We start from the raw sequence: 18,494 nt of genomic DNA on the forward strand, positions 1-18,494 counted from the left end.
TATTAATATTAATGAATAGTTGACTAACTTTTAATAGAAATAGTTAAACTTTCAACTAAAACAATTAGTTTTCTGCAACAAAAAATTTTTGAATGAAATACATAACTGAACAAAAAACATTTTTTTAATTGTTTTCAACATAATTGTAAAATTTCAAATAAAAAAATTATATTTTCATCCAAAAAGTTAAATTGTATAGTAAAAAAGGCATTTCTAATAAAAATAAATGAAATTTGCACAAAAAAAATTTATTTTCCATGAAGACTAATTTTCTGAACAAAAAATTAATGTTTAATCATAGTTAAATTTTCGACAACAAAGATTAATTTTCTACCAAGAAAGAAGAGTATTCAATAAAATACAAAAAAATTCAACTAAAAAAGATCACTTTTCATTTAAATATAGAATAGTTAAATTTGTGATTAAAAAAAAAAATAATTTTTAACCAAAAAGAAAATAAATTTTCTGCAAAATAGTTATATTTTCAGAAAACAAATTTATCCAACTAATTGATGAATCATCAAATAAAAAAAAATATGAGAAAAAAAACGTTAAAATTCTTTGAAATCGCTCGAAATTATTGAAATTAATTGAAAATTCGTTGGAATGTTTTGAAATATCCTGAAAATTTTTGAAATCTCTTGAAAATTCTTTACAAGTTTAAAAATACTTCAAAAGCTTTCAAATCCTTTAAAATCTCATACTAAATTATTGAAATCAATTGAAAATACCTTGGAATCTATTAAAATATCCTAATATATATCAAATCTTTTAAAATCTCATATTAAATTACAGTCAAAAATTGAAAATTCCTTGGAACGTTTTAAAATACTCTCAAATATTTCGAAACCTTCAAAATATTTCGAAAGACCTTGGCATCTTTTAAAGATTTCTAAAGTACTTTGGAATTTTTTTAAATAACCCTGTTAAATTTTTAAAATTCTTTGAAATTCTTTTAAATTATAAAAATAAGTTGAAAATTCCTTGAGATCTTTCAAAACATCCTCAAATATTCCAAATGCTTAAAAACCTTTTAAAATCTTAAAAAATTTTTAAAGCTCTTCAAAAAATTTCTTAAAATTCAATAAATACCCTGAAATATTTCAAATCCTTTAAAATCTCACACTAAATTAATAAAATCATTTGAAAATTACTTGAAATCTATTAAAATATCCTAAAATATACATCTAATCCTTTAAAATATCATTCTAAATTACTGTAATCAATTGAAAATTCTTTAGAATCTTTTAAAATTCTCTAAAAATTTTCAAATCCTTTAAAATCTTTTGAAAAACCTACAACTTATTTTTTTAAAGATTTCTAAAGTATTAAAAATTTTTTTAAATAACCCATCTAAAATTTGTTTAATTATTTGAAATTCCCTTAAATTATGAAAATCAGTTGAAAATTCCTTGAAATTTTTAAAAATATGCTCAAATATTTAAAATCCTTAAAAATCTTTGCAAATCTTTTAAATTTTGCAAAGCTCTTGAAAATTCCTTGAAATTTAAAAAATAGTTTAAACTCCGCGTATGTTTAGTTTAGCTCAATTTTGAGCATTGAGTTGAAAAAATCTAAATCAGTGAGAGATGTCAATATTGTAGTGCTAACGATTTGAAACACCGCTTCAAAGTCTTTCGTGAAAGTTTTTGAAATGATCGAGTGTTCTCTGGAAAATTGACATTATAAAATTTAAATACCGGAATAATTGTTTTTTATAAATAGAATTCTTTAAATTAGCGTTAATTTATAAGAAAGTAACAAACTATATTAAAATATATGTCAATTATTTTGAACTTCAGTGGCGGGGGCCGTCCAAAAAATATAAGATAAATTTTGTGCTATCTTACTGGAAATTATTTTTTTATTTACCTTTATATAGTGATATATTTTGCAGATATCATGAGCAGTTCGAGGTCTGAGGGATATAAAAGATATTTAGAGCCGGGATCAGAAGAACCAATTCCACCATCCTCTTGGTTCCGATATAAAAAATTATGTACACAGCAGGTAAATTATTGTTTGTTAATTCGGGATCAGTAAAGAAAATTTGGTTTACGTACTTCAATAAAACGAAAGTTTTCGCTTGTACCACTGTTGAAAAGTGAAAAATTTCCCGTAAAACCAGCCGAGTATTATAAATATTTTTAAGTTTATGCCAGTTAATATTGAATTAAGGAAATAACAACAAAAATTATTTTCCATTTATGTCAAAAGAAAGACTTTTTCTTGAATTCAAAATTTAGAATAATTACTTCTCAGGCTGGGTTTATTCCCGAAAAATTGGGGTAGTTGGATAAGGGCATGGACTAGTCGTCCCGAAATTTCGGTATGACAGGCCAAGCTTATGAAAATTATTGGACTAGTCATTCCGAATTTTGGGATGATGAGACCCTTGGAATTTCTTAAGAAAAAAATGTATGTGAGAAAAATGATTACAAAAAATTTGGAACGTATGGAAGCAATTCTTAAAGTTTTGCAACTCTTGTTCCTGAGACATGTTTTTTACAATTTCTCACATATTTTGATCAGTTAATGTATGCCTACACATATTTTTACATTTCTTTTTGAAATATTATAAAAATTAAGAGAATATGATATAAGAGAGAAAATCTTACAGTATTTAATATGAATTACAGAACGCAGAAGAATATTCTCCAAATTCAATTGATTTGAATAAAGAAAATGATGCGAAAACGTTTTATGAAGCCTAAGCTGAATATGTGATTACGGAGATTGGTCTCTGTGATATAACTGATCAATAGGGTATATGTGTCAATAGGGTGGCGACTTGATTTGTGAAAAATTTTTCTTTTTGTGTAGAAAATTAATCTTTATAGTTAAAAATGCATATTTTCGGTATAAAGTTCAACTATTACAGTTGAAAATTAATAAATTTAATTAAGAGTTTAAGAGGGCTGTGTACTAGCGTGGGAACTCTGAGTTGAGTGTGCGAGACAGACAGAAATATGATAAGCACGCCCAAAAGGGTGGAGCTTGTTAGTGACAAAAAAATTTTGACAGCCAATCATAGTTGGAATATTTTCAGAAAAAAAGGGTACTTAGTAAAAAAGTTTGAAAAAAATTGCCTGGGAGAAAGTCATCATCAGGGGACTTTCACCTTGGGTCAGGCATTGTTTGGAAACCGCTACCCTTGCGGCGGGTTGTAGTTTGTCGAACGGGCGGTTTTTGGCCTCGTAAGACCTTCCCATTGTTTGAGATTAGACACGACGGAGATAAATCCGAATTTTATACAACATTCATTAATACAATTTTAATATACTGCATTAGCATCGTTATATTATTCTGAGTAAATCAAAAAAAGGTTGATAAAAATCGGTCAATATTCTGAATCTTAGCCGCATAGGTTCCTATTCCCCAAAAGAGAACGTGTTTTCTTCCTTGTAATTGTACCGACAGATTACCTCACAGAGATGTATTCTATTTCCCAAAAGTGTTTATATTTTGAGATTTAATTCCTTTTATTACATTCACAAAATATGTGCAATAAACTTTTTTAATTCCTTCATGTGGGATATAAGTTTTGAAAGTTTAATTTTATCAATTCAAGTCCGCCTCTCTAGAGTTAAAAATAGTTTAATTCACACATTTAAATAGATTTCTTTGATGCATTTTTAGGACGTTTAAATGAAATATTAAAATGTAAATAAATATAAATTTGAATATTTTTCGAATTTATAAGTTTTAGAAATATTTAATAATAAAACATAGGTTAAATGAATGTTTTCGTTAAATTTTACTAAGTCGATTGAGAGGAATAGAATTTTCACTTTTTCTGTTCCCGTTGGGGGATTTTTAGACGGAGGAAAAATCGCGTATTCATAGGAATAAAAATTCTTAATTTTTCAGAGTTTAACGCTTATTGCCGGGTTACTGACTCTCTTACTAATCCAAGCATACCATACAACTAATAATAGTTAACAATAGTTTTTCATTAACTAACCTAAAGAGTCGAAATAAAGTTTGAGACGTTGAAAATGCTCCTTTTCCATTTTCGTCTGATCGAAACATATGGTGGAGATAAATTCGAAATATACTTGATATAAAATACAAATTTGGATTGCAATTTCTCATTCTACTAGAAAAAGAAGTTTTTAATATAAGAACCTTATTTTTTTATTGTTAAATAATCGTTACAAACCTTGAAATTATTCTTCAAAAGTGGGATAACTTTAACCAAGTATGTTTTTAATATCAATATCAATTATTAAAATTTGTGCTAGAAGTGCTAGCCTAGTACAGATTGCCGGAGTCGCAGTACTGGGCATCTATATGCGGCCAGTACTAGCTGGTTACGCTTCACAATGCTGCCATGTACTGATTCTGTACTGGCAAACCGGAGGCGGTCGTTTTCTTACGTTTCTCATAAAGGATCTAGCCTATTAATTTTATAAATTTTAGAAATAATCATCACAAAGCGTAATTTGTTGTAATTAACATTTTATTTGTAAAACATTGCTGCGTTAGGCTGTCGAATTGTTTAAAATTTATAGAGTTTGTTTATACTAAAATTATGAATGATCAATTCTATACATAATAGAGTGGTTCGAAAAAGGTACCTCCAAAAATGTCCTTTGTACATTTTAACAAATGAAATGTGCAGTTTGAAATTTTCATATTTAATTCAATTGGACATAAATTGCCGTGTGTCAGGTGAACGAGCTGATTATCAGTTGAAACAGTAGTCGTAAAACAAAGTTGAATTCAAAAAGAAAAATATATTTTAAGTAAGGATGATGTAAAAAATAACATTAGTCACTTTTTATTCTATACATAACTCTTGGGTTAATCACAATCCATTTCACGTCTATACCTATTTTTGAATTATCTTGAAGTCTTAAAAATATTTTTAAAGATTTGTTTAACATTTATAAATTTATAAAGACTCCGAAAACTTTGAAAGAGATTAGAATAATTTGAAGAAATTTCCAAGATTTTTAGGTATTTCATAAACTTCAAAGACATTTTCAGCAGCTTTTTACTTGGAAGTAGTTTACGTGATTTAAAAATATTCGAAGGCATTTTTTGTATTAATTTCATTACTTTTATGTAATTTTAAAGCTTTTGCGTTACTTAAGGGTAAAAAAGTGTTCTAGAATTTCTGAAGATATGAAGCAATTTTACAGGAAGTACGAGGTTTTAAAATATTTCAAAATATTTAACATTATCTGATAAGGTTTTTAAAGACTGTCTATGATTTCGAGGGATTTAACAACTATCAATGTACTTCAATACATTTTCCATGCAGTAGTAAAATATAATTACAATATTTTCTGATACTTTTAAATATTCCATGGCATTTTCCAGATATATAAACAATTTCAAGGGATTCCCAAGGGTTTTAATAATTGTATGGAGTTTTAAAATTTCAATGCATTTCACAGAATTGTTTGTGACGACCTGAAGAGATTTTCAAATATTTTGTACAATTCATTTGGAATTCGCCTTAAAATTTTATTAATTTATCGTAAATCCTATTGGGTTATTGTAATTTCTTTTGAGTTCTTCTAAATTCACTCAATTCCACCCAATTGAATTACTTTTTCCATATTTGAAAATTGTTTTCAATTCACTTGATTTATTTTTTAAATGCAGCTGTTTATGAATTAAATATAATTTTTCTCAATTCCTTAAAATTTCTGCAAATTCACTAAAAATGTGTTATAATGAATAAAATGTATTTAAAAATTTTTCACAATACTTGAATTGATTGAAATTAAATTTTTCAAACTTATATTTCACATGAAGGAATTAAAACAGTTTATTACACAAGTTTTGTGAACTTATTAGAAGGAATTAAATAATTTCAAAATTGAACACTTTTGGGAAATAGAATACATCTCTGTGAGGTTATCCGTCAGTACAATTACAAGGAATTAAATATATTGAAAACACGTTATCCTTTTAGGAAAAGGAACCTATACGGCTGCCGCTATGGAAATAGAAATAAATTCGTTTCTGTGATATCCTATTCTTATAAAGACATTTTAGATAGGTGGAAAAATCGCGCATTCAAAATAATAGAATCATCTTCACTTTTACGCTGAAATCTGAAAACATTGGTTTTTCTCTATTCAACGCCTATTACCGAGTAGACACTACATTAAAGTGTACAGAATACCAGAAAAGATGATTGAACCAAAAATTTGCATCCAAAAAAGATGTACCAATTCCTTATGACTAACTTTTTCATATGACCCGTAGTTTTCGCTTTATTTATAAAAAGGATTCAAAATTTAAAAAATTAAATTTCGGGACAAGCGAAAGAACCTGTGAAAAACATGAATAGACTAAAGTTGCTCACCCAAAGAAAGTAAAACTCATCCATTGTCTTAAAGAACTTTTACATAGGACCCGTAGCTTCTGTGTCAATCGTAAAAAATAACATTAGAAGAAGAATCATTATTTTTTTTTGGTAACGACACGAGACGAAAAAAAAGTCATGCACAAAAGTTTTTTACCAAAAATATGTACAAATTTGTTAATGATGATGTTTAGATAGAACGAGTACATAAGCAAGAAATAAATAAGAATACATGTTTTAATCTGAAAAAAGTAAAATTGAAAATAAAAAAATTGGATTTGTAGAAAAATGACATTATAAAAAAAATGAAAAGGCAGAAGTTATGTAACCAAAATATATCTACGTTCTTTTCTTCAAAAGTCTTGTTATCAAAATAAATTTTTTTTAAATTTACTTTTTGAAGAAGGACAGATGCTGCAATAACATTTTATGTAAGCCAATTTTTTGCTTAAATTAGTTCTACTAAATGGTTTCGAGCCACCGTACACTAGGGTGCGTATTTTAAATTTTAATCGTGAAAAATAAAATTGAAAATGTACAAATTAAAATTAAACAAATTTAAATAAAATGTTTCATAACCATTCCCATCTTCATACCATTCTTTCTTTTTATGGATACAACGAAATTTCTGGTCGAAGATTTAATTATATTGTTAAAAAAATAGTTTTTTTTTTGTATTTGTACGTATTTCGGGCGATAAGCATGCAAATTCGAGAATAAAAAGTTCCATATTGTACATTGTAATACGTCAAAAATTCAAATACAATTGACTGAATATGAATAAGAGAGTCTTTTTTCACCTTTATTATAATAATACATATGAGTTTTGTATGTGAATCATGTGCCACATCTCAAAACTATAAAATTGATAAGAAAAATAAGAAACCATAAATTACTAAAAAATAATTCCATTTTAAAAAAACCTAATCGAAATTATGAACAAAAAAAATACATTTTTGAATAGTGAAATGTAATACAACTTATCGTAGTTTTTCATGCCAAATTGTAAGATTAGTTCTTCCTCCCTTCAGCTTTCGACGAGGGGCACATAAATTCAAACGCCCCTTCTTTCCACGTCGATGAGACATTATGAGAGTAAAAAAGTCACGTCATACACATCGAAATTCCAAGGTAGTTTCATTGAATAGAACATGAAATTAGTTCACGACACAATGACACATTACCCGATAAACGTACGTGAATCTTCCGAATTCCATACCGTGACCGTTCTGCACGGACGAGAAGGAATAAACTGGCTATTGAAATAATGATTTCAAACATTCCGCAACACTGATCTGACAAAATATTTGATTTTAGTGGGAAACTGCAACCTTACATTTTTCATTACGCACACTACAAAGTGCAGACTGTGATGAGGCTTCCTGGATATATTGGGACTTATAAAATCAGGTAACAGCCGATCTTTTTGAGTTATACTTACTAATTACTTATCTCCATTTGGGACATCGAAGAGCCTCTGCTCGATACTATTGTCTATCCCAATTTTAGCCAAGTCCAAATTTATTGACGCTGTGGCAACCTACGAAATTTACAACTCACTCTGATCCCTTAGTTGCAGAATCCCTTTCCGGAGAAATATGTTGTTTTACAAGGTGTTTCAGACGACTTGTATATTTCATCGATTGAATGTAACAATTCTCAAAGAAAGTTATGAATATTTAAGCTTCCAAAAGCGAGGAATGCAACAAAAACAAAATTTGTCAAATATTATTTTTTGAAAGTCTTAAAATTTCTAAAGAAATATTTCAGTATATTTCGAAACTATCTCCATGATATGCTTCGATTAGACGATAATTCATATAGAGCATATTCAAAATTTCAAACTTTATTTCAACTTCTTACGACTGTTTTACATGAAAGCATTGTTTACAATTATAAATTATATGTTATGCTTGGATTGGATTGTTATGCTTTTGGAGACATGTCGAAACTGTTGTTAAATATCGAGCTTCAAGAGTAAAATAGTGTTAATTATATCAAAAATAGGCTTCGTCAAACTTACCATACTTTTTAAGAATTATTAGATTCAATTTTTCATGCAAAAAGTGACTCCTAAAAATATATACCATTCGAATCAGAATTTCGAGAAATGCCCAAATCCGTTGAACGTCAGAGTAGTATTTTTAGCATATTTCTTGGGAAACTTAAAATTTCGTGCATTTCATTGGTGGCTAAAGAGAAAATTCAGGAATGAATCCACGAAGGTTTTCTTGCGAAATCGTGCCAGATGTGAATTCCAGTTTGCGTAGGTATAGTGACCTTACGGGCCATGCAACTTTCCGGGGTGAGGTAAAGGGTATGCATTGCATTGAGTACAACAGCGTGGGCGTGCCTAACGCTCTCTCTAGCATTTCGCCGCTAGGATCGGCAGTTACTTGCCTTAAATTTAACCTAAAAATGCTTTTCGTTTAAACATGTTTTTTATTGTTTATTTTATCTACGTTCATGTTTATATATAATTTTCGAAACAATCATTACAAGCCGAGAAATTGGCCATCAAAAGTGTGGTAACTTTGACCAATCATATGTTTAATATAATAAACATTATTTCACTTTTGATTAAACATAGACATTGCTCGTTATTTTCCTGATCCAGACATATCACATAAGTCATATTTTTCCCAATACTTTCGGAGAAATTACACCTAGACAACATGTCTCCAAAAGCCCATGCACACAGCCCTCTTAACAGTTTGGCTAAAGATTGGACTCAAAATTAATCAAGTTGTATGAAAAAATATATTTTTTTTTTATTTGAAAATTTAACTATTTCGTTAAAAATCTAAGTAGCTTATTAAAAAATCTATTCTTTTTTGGTAGGAAATGATCTTTTTCTCTGAAAGTTAATTTTTTTGTTTAAAACCCCCTTTTTTCGGTTGAAAATTCAAGTATTTCAGATAAATATTGATGATTTTAGTCGAAAATTCATTTCTTGAGTTGAAAATATAACTACTTGATTGAAACTTAAACTCTTTTCTTTAAAATTAATGTTTTTTGTAGAAGATTCATCATTTAAAGTAAAAATTCATTTCTTTTGTAAAATATGAGTTATTTCATTGAAAACTTGTTTTTTCTTTGGATAAAAAAGGTTTTTTGTCCAAAATCAAACTATTTTGTTGAATGTTAATTTTGTTATTCTTAAAAGTTAGTTCTTTTTTGTGGAAAACATTTTTTTCAACTGAAAATTTAACTTATTTCAATTGAATATTCCATAGTTTTAGTTTAACATTCATCATTTTAGTTGAAAAATCAACAGTTAGGTTCAAATTAAAATATTTGTTTGAAAATCCGTATTTTTGGTTAAAAACTAATTTTTTTCAACTAAAAGTTTAACTATTCCAATTTTTGTTGAAAATTTATGTATTTTTTTCAAAATTCATTTATTATTCAATTGGTTGCTCTGTTGTGTTAAAGCATGTTTAGAATGAACGTAATAAATTTAAATTAATTTCTGGGTTTGACGGCAAATATTAATATGTTACTTTTAAATTACTGAGAAAATGAAAAAATTTAATCCGGAAAAATCGAGAAATGACTGGGAATTGGAAATCGCCCCTTGAATTCCACCCTCGTGAAGCAATGAATTTTTTGACAGTAAAACTTGTGTAAATCAATTTTCGAAAAAACAGAAAGTGTCATGACCATGCTGTATTGCTTAAGCGCAAAATGTCCTGATATTTTCTATGCTAATTTTCATCGTTAAATTGGTCATTTTTAAATAAATTTACTGTCAGGTTTAGGTGTTCAAAATTAATCCAAATTAAACATTTTAATATCAATTCGAACATTCCAGATCGTAAAATTAAAATTTAAAGAGAGTTAAAACAGGACAATTTTGGTAACAATTATTGCATTTGAGAAAGACACGGGAATTTAACTCAACCAGAAAAAAACCAGGAAATTTGATTTAGGATGGGCAATTATTTTATTCTGTTGAAAAATCTACTTTGTTTTACTTTATCTTCTTCTTAACGATTAATCGTGAGTCAAGCGGTGATATAGAGAAAAATATGATTGCTTCACGTTTTCGTATATCATACCATCGAAATGGTATGGGAGGTGGGGCGATTTGTTACGAAATGTTACGTAGGGGGGAGAGGTCATCAATTGTGTTACGTAACGTCGATTTTATGATTTAATGCGAAAATCGATTCAAATTTTAGAGCGGCTTTTATTAGGTTTATGTTGGCAATGAGTTGTGTTGATATTGGCAGCGCTGCTTATGTGGTGCATTGTGAGAGAAACAAACGACTGCGGTCAATAAATAAATAAATATTTTATAAACTAATTATTCTGAGTTTGAAATTTTTAATGTAGAATACATCAAACAGTAATATTTGAATATTCTATTAGTGATATTAGGATGCACACTGTTTGAAAAACTGTAAAATAGCAAAATTAAGATTTGTTACCTCTCCGGGGGGAGGGAGGTGTACGTTTTGTTACGTTGCGTTACAATTGGGGGAGGGGTCTAAAATTGTTTGAAAATTGCGTTACGTAATATGTGAACGGCCCCTATAGACCTCAGTTCTATAAAATGTAGCTGCAAGTCTCTACTGTGCGAAGGTAGCGAAATTCCCCGCGTCCCTCGCTCCCGGCCAAAGCATTTGTTTCATGTTTAACGGTTTTAACGTACGAAGTTTATTAGCGAGGAATTTTAAAAATAATAATATTGAATCGGATCGAAGAAGGAGTACGAATAAGTATCTACAAAATTATTGTATTCATTAACTTGTTGTTAAAAATCTTCACGACTGCTTTTTTATAAAACACCTTCAAGCGTACACATTATTCGGGCGGACCAAATCCATTTCAAATCAGACAGGGACTTGAAATCGCAGACTCTCTCGAGGTCGCAATTTTTTGTAGACGACTTTCGGCCTAACTGAGGTATTGATTATTTTCTCCTTGATTCTAATATCGTTCATGGTCTTCTTTCGAAATCCATCGGAAAATTGAAAACTGGTTCAAAATTAACAAAACGACATCGTTCGGACATCTTTGCGACATTTTTATGATATCCTATGTCAGTTTCGTTTCCGTGACTTTAGGATATCGTGAAGACATGGTCAGAAAATACGACGTTTGTTGATATCGTAAAGAGACATTAACGACATGGACTATGATATTGTAAAGTTGTCGTAACGATGTCGCAAAGACGTTGCCAAATTTTGTGCCCAGTGGGAATATGATAACGTACAAGCAGGTTCCACACCTTTGTACAATTTTACTCTATTGTAATGCGATAATTACGATATATAGAGCAGGAATTACGATATATATTGCAATTCATGTGATATCGTTTTCTTCGTGTACTATGATAATGAATAAGATATCTTGCAAGTTGGATGCTTGCTAAATCACTTTTGCAGCCAGGAGAATTCTTTTATGTTGCAATAGAACTTTCTACTTTTTCTTGGAAACATTGATTTTTTATAGTTCACCAAAAAATTCAAAAACTACATTTTTAGGGGGGGGGGGAATTCTCCCAGTCTCAAAAATGATTTAGCCCGCATGATGCTGCTAAGATGCCTTCCTTATATTAGTAGAAACTTTTAAAAAATATGTATAAAAATAAAAAAGGTAGGGTTTTTAAGAAAATCTTTTTCATTATTTTCTTCAAATTTTGAGAACATGCGAAAAAATATAATTCCTTCTAAAAAAACAATGTATTTCGTCTTCGAGAGATTCTGCGATTTCAGGTTTGGGGCCCTAACTGATTTCAAGTGGATTCGGTCAGCGATGATTGTTATTAGTACTATATTAAAAAAAACCGACGTTTGCTACAGTTTGCTTGTAACCGCTATTAATAAGATCGCCGACGTTTATAAATATATACTAAAGAGTTGGATTTGACTTGTACTGAGAATAAAAAATTGTTTCTTTAAAAGGTCATATTTTTAAATCAATTGATTTCTATATGACGAGGGGTTGATCACTCCAATATTCCTGATACATTCATTAAAAAATATGCCCATAAACGTATTCTTTCATTATTCCTAGATATTCTTGGTATTCTAGATATTCTTTATAATCTCAAATATTTTTGATATTCCAATATATTCAGAAATATCCCTAAATGTTCAAAAATATTCTGACATATTCCTGAATTTCCCTTTGCGCTATATAAGTCTTTAAAGATTCCAAATTATTTGAAATACATTTTAAAAATGTCAAAAAAGGGATTTTAATGGATTTCGAAATAATGTAAAGGGTTTTGAAAATCCTGTATGTTAAAAAATATTAAAGTTTATAAATGAATTTCCAAAGATTTCAAGTAATGTTACAGAATTTTAAAAGATATTAGAAGAATTCTAAAAAGTAAAAGAATTTTTAAAAGATTTCAAAGACTTAAAAATACTTTTTATGAGTTCAAGAGGTTTTAGTGATTTTAAGGCATTTTGTGACATTTCAATGGATGTAATATGGTTTAAAAAGTCGGCAAAGGAATTAAAAACATTACAAAGCATTTTAAATGATTTAAAAAAATGCAAAAGAGTTTAAAGATCTTCATGTAATTTAAAAATATTTGTCAGTATTTAAAGAGATTTTCAGAAATTTAAAGGGATTTAATGGGAGTTATTTGATTAAAAATTTTTTCAAGTTTATAATGAAATTTCGAAAGATTTAAAAATATTTAAAGAGTTCAAAATATTTGTAATGAGTTTAAGAGATTTTATGTAATTTTTAAGAATTTTTAAGGAATTTCTATAGAATTTAAATGAGTTTTAGGATTTCAAATTAATTTTAAAATATAAATAATGTTCTTGAATTCTTTAAAGTATGTTCAATCTCTTGATATCTTAGAAAATTTGTAGACATTCTTTAAAATCTATTAAATTTCTTAAAATATATATTGATTTTTTTTAAATATTTTAAAATATCTTGAAATATTTTGGAATGTAGTTCAAATCTTGTTTAATCACATAAAATATTCAATAATAATTTGTCACATATCTAAAATCTTAGTACATATATTATTATAAGCGTAGCAATATTTTTTATAGAATGGATCACAAACATTTTCAGACGGCCCTGCACAGCTGCAGGTTATATTTAAGCTATTTTTTGATACTTCCAGCTAGGTTAGCCGAGATGCTTTACGCGTTAGGAATTAGGAATGCGAAACTTATGGGGTAATAGTAAATAATTGTGAACTTAACATGTGAACAAAAAGCACAGTATAATAGTAATAATATGATAATACAAAAGATAAATTTTTTGCGGCGAAAATTCGGTTATCATTTTATAGAACTTTTCTTTACAGCTTCGAGAATTCTTCGATATAGACTTAATTTAAGCTAGAATTTTAGATTTTATAGAATTATTTTACGTTTTTCGTAACCTGCCTTTTAATGGAGATTAAGTCACCTTGTCCTTTAAATTTGATAGAACTTTGTAACACATTCCGTTGAATAGTTCAACGCAATGTGAAACAAAGGCGATTTTAACTTTTATTAAACTACCCATCGTATCTTCTACTATAGGATTAGTTCTATAAAATTTCATGGATACTCTTTTTCCGTGTAGAGCAGGCAACTTTGTTTTCGTAAGTGGATATATTTGAGAAATAATTTCCCATTATATCTGTGCTTGGCTTTTTTGGAATTCGTTTCAAGTTTTAAACTAGAAATAATATTTTGAAATTATTGTAGTGTAAGCTTTAAATAGTAAAAAGTAAGAAGTCTTACATTAAAAACTTCCAAATGTAACCATTCTAAATTAAATGTGTTCAAACTTGTAAAAATTTTAATTACATGTTACAGTTTTCAAATGAACAATCTTTAAGAATCTTCATGGCTGATAATCTAAATTTTACATTTTTAAATATATTTTTTAAATGCTATCAAAACTAGTACAAGGCCTTGAAATTAATTTTTTTTTCAAACGTACGTTTCATAATTTAAAATTAGTACCACGATCAACTTTTACATGCAATTTACCTTATTCTATTGTTATTCTTGTAATTTTTTTTCATTCTCCACTTGCGTTCTTTCCAAATAAGATTTGCCTTTCGTTTTGTATGATTATAACCATTTTTAAGACCAGATGAGCGTTAATTTATACTTCGTACTTACTTTTTCAAATTTCCCACTCGGCATTTAATTTTGTGTGAACGTCAGTTGCGCGAAAAATGTCGGTAAGATAGAAATCTGGCCTTGCGGCCCATGTAGGGAATTCTATGAGTTTAAATTTTAGTTTTAGATACTTCAAATTGCAGTTTACTCAATTTTAAAAGCTTTAAGAACTGTACAGTCTGAAATTTAAAATATTTTGCACTGTATTGATAAACTAAGGACTTGATATAAAATTGAAGCATCAACATGAAGATCTTCCCACAATTTTCAGAGCATATTACAGCTAACGAACGAGCGGCTGGTCGGTTGTCTCCGAGCACTTGGAGAGTCAAGACAGGCATTTTCACGCGACGTGTTTCTGTGAGTGGTGCAAGCCGAAAATGCAGCTTTCATTAGAGCAGAGGTACGCGATTAAATTCTGTGTGAAACTCGGTAAATCTGCGACAGATACGTTTGATATGATCAAGCAGGCTTACCCAGATGTTGCTTTAGCAAAAAGTGGTGTGTTTCGGTGGCACCAGGCCTTTTTGGAGGCAAACCCAAATTTTTGAGCAAATCCAAAGTGAAAACGATGCTCATTGTCTTTTTTGACATCAAAGGCATCGTCCACCATGAATTTGTTCCTTCTGGACAAACCGTCAACGCCACGTGTTACGTGCAAATGCTCAAGAGACTCAAACGAAGGGTCAATCGGGTCCGACAAGACATCGCAGCCGACTGGAAGCTGCACCACGACAACGCCCCGGCTCACACCGCCTTTCTTGTGAACAGCTACCTGACCAAGGCCGGCATCCCAACGCTTCCGCAGCCGCCCTACAGTCCAGATGTGCCCCCCCCCCCAGACTTTTTTTTGTTTCCTCGCCTGAAAAGGCCGATGAAAGGCAAGCATTTTGAGACGACAGAGGGGATGCAAGCAGCATGCACCGCGGCTCTCAAGGCTATTCCGGAGAATGGCTTTCGTGACCACTTCAATGCTTGGAAATCGCGCTGGCAGCGCTGCATCGACGCAGAAGGAGCCTATTTTGAAAGTTTTTAAAGAATTGTAACGAATAGCTCAATAAATTTTTTTAAATCGACTCAGTCCTATTACTTTCCGGACAAACCCTGTATGTATATGTTCTTTTTAGTATGAAGCAGAAGATCCTGGCGACTTTTTCTTGGATGCCTTCGTTGATAATGAATTACTGATAAATGACATTGCAAATGAAGCTGAAGATGTGAAAGTATCGCCGAAAAAGAATTATACTTCCTTAGACGACATGGCAAACGGAGAAAGTTTCAACATACCAATAAAAAAATTGTAAATAGAAGTTTAGGAGAAATAATCATTATGATTATAAAATACGCACTCGTACATGCATTATCTTTGACGCAAGTTTGCTATTTGTTCAACTTGATTAATTGTATTTTCGACGAAGCTATCTTACCGGCAAGTAAATATTTAATCGACAAATTATTTTGTCCCCGAAGTTGCGTAAATTTATATGCAATTTGCACTGAATGCGGCGCATATATAATTCAATTTCAACGGAAGAATCAATTTGTAAAGTGTCCAGTTTGTAAAACAGTAAGCAATGTTAATGATAACGATTATAAAGATTTTTTCGTTTTGCTGAAAGGTCAGATTCACGATATATATGACGGAAAAAGATATCGCGATTTTTTAAAACAGTTACGTGAAGACGATAGAAAGCGATACGCTACAGTAACTTTCAATACAGACGAAGCACTTTTATTTAAATGTTCCGCGTATTCTATTTGGCCTGTATTTTTAATGGTAAATGAATTACCTAGCAATGTTCGAGCTGAAGACCTGATATTGGTAGGCCTGTGGTTCGGAAAGGATAAACTAAATATGAATGCATTTTTAGAGCAATTTGTGGGAACTATGAACACCCTTTCAACAACAGGAATTGCACGTACTATAGATGGTGTCCCTTTTTTCATTAAAATTTTTGCTTTAATATGTTGTGTTGATTCAGTCGCTAAAGCACCGGTGCAAGGGTTTAATCAGTTAAACGGTTCTTATGGTTGTACTCAGTGCCATCACCCTGGTGAATGGGTTCTAAGTAATGATAATAATGCGCGTAGTGGGAAAATTAAATATCCATTGTTGAAGGCAGTGCCAAAAGAAAGAAATGCTGACGATACCGCAAAGCACATGATGAAAGTAACGTCAAGTAAAAAACTTTTTTTGGAAGTAAAAATTCCGTCTCCTTTAATAAATTTAATGTTTTTTAATATCATTTTCGGTTCTGTACCTGAGAGCATGCAATGTGCTACCGGAGTAGCAAACCAGTTTGCAACGATGTTGTTTGGTAATACAAAAAAGCTGGATTACTTCCTAAACAAAAATTACTTGAAATTGATGCACTTTTAAAGAATATTAAAGCACCTCAGCAGATTGTGAGACTAACTCGCTTATTGTCTGAAAAAGAATTTTGGAAAGCAACGGAATGTGAGAATTGGTTTTTATTTTATAGCCTACCAATTCTTCAAAAATTTTTACCACCAGAGTTGTTAATACATTGGGCTTTATTTGTGGAAGCAATGTACATACTACTAAAGAGAGATATTCAAACTGGGGAAGTTCATATGGCTGACCGATTATTGCATGAGTTCGTTGCACGTACTGAAATATTGTACTCTAAAGTAGCCATGACATATAACGTGCATTCGCTTCTACATTTGGCCAGAAGTGTGTATGATTGGGGGCCTCCTTGGAGTCACAATGCATTTGCTTTCGAATCCGGAAATGGAGATTTACTAAAAGTTGTTCATGCTGCAAAGGGTGTTCATAATCAAATATGTCGTCGCATTAGTTTGAAGTATAGAATGCTACTTTTAAAAGAACAAGTGGATCCTTGTTTAAGTGTGAGAAGATTTCTTATAGAAACTGGTACAACCATGGTTCAAAAAACTTTGAAATTTTCCGAGCATAGATACTTTGGTTCAACATCAGACGTGAGTCAGTTCTGGGTGGAAAAATTGCAACTCTCATCTGAAAAAGCACTTTCATATAAGAAATTAGCTAAAGATAGATGCTTATATATGTCTTTAATAAAGAATAACAAACGTTCCGACAATACCTTTGCCCAGTTACGTGATGGTAGATATGCTAAGCTTAATTATTTTATTATCGACTCTGATTCTAAGAAAGACTACACATTAATTGAACACGTTCACGCAATTGATTTCTTCCAAGAGAAATGTTGTATTGACTGTGTGCATATGAAGCTAAGTGAAAATGAATATTTGTGTGCTGTTCCGAACTTGCATTTTTATTGAAAAAACTATCTTTTAGACTGAACAAACTTTTTGAAAGAAAATGTGAAATTTAACCTATTTATTCTGGAATGGAACTGTTTCAGGCAATGATAATCTAGTTATAATAACCATCTCTTTATACAATTTTTTTATTTCGCCTGAGCACCAAAATGAAAATTGTTATTTTTCTCAAAGACAAAGTAATGTAGCCGCTGATATATTTTTGAAAGTCGGTAGTTGAAAATTGAAAATGCAGTGATATCAATGTACGACGTTTGATAGGCAACGCAAAATATTTTCCACTAATAGTTTAAAGTCAAATGATAACTCAAATTATATGATATAATATAATTATATTATAAATATCATATTAACTGAACTTTTTTTGGAGAATGGGCTGAACCGATTATTTAGGTTGGGTTAAATATTTGAAGGGAAGGTAGGAGGGCTTCTTCAGAAAATCTTCTTTATTTCTTTCTTTAAAATTTAGAAACATAAATAAAAGAAAAAGTTCATTCCTAAAAATATTATTTCGAAATTTTTTGCCAGGGATGTAAGATGATATTGAAGAGAAAAATATAATTTGCATACAGTAGAAGTCCGATAACTTGCCGTCCGATAAGTGTACACTCCCCTTAAAACGTCATCACACGTACGGCACGCACACTAATTATGGCTCTCCCACTACGTGGGGGCATCCGATAAGTCCGCTATTCCTGGAATTTTCCGCCCCTACAGCCTTGAAGTTGGAAAGTTATCGGACTTGTACTGTACATCTTTTCATGTCAGTCGTTTTTCTCTAG

The 18,494-nt window shown here is 30.2% G+C and overlaps 1 protein-coding gene across 3 annotated transcripts in view; it reads left to right on the top strand.

The window, feature by feature from the left end:
* The window catches only part of LOC117182301, a 48,150-nt gene that overhangs the window by 10,518 nt on the left and 19,138 nt on the right, over positions 1–18,494 (top strand). For all 3 annotated transcript variants that reach the window (XM_033375440.1, XM_033375441.1, XM_033375442.1), the window contains one exon: positions 1,898–2,010. In XM_033375440.1, coding sequence (XP_033231331.1) covers positions 1,903–2,010 — 108 coding nt within the window. In that variant the 5' untranslated portion in view covers positions 1,898–1,902. The remainder of the gene's footprint in view (positions 1–1,897; positions 2,011–18,494) is intronic.

This window comes from Belonocnema kinseyi, chromosome 10 (assembly GCF_010883055.1).
Source record: "Belonocnema kinseyi isolate 2016_QV_RU_SX_M_011 chromosome 10, B_treatae_v1, whole genome shotgun sequence".
Classification (NCBI taxonomy): domain Eukaryota; kingdom Metazoa; phylum Arthropoda; class Insecta; order Hymenoptera; family Cynipidae; genus Belonocnema; species Belonocnema kinseyi.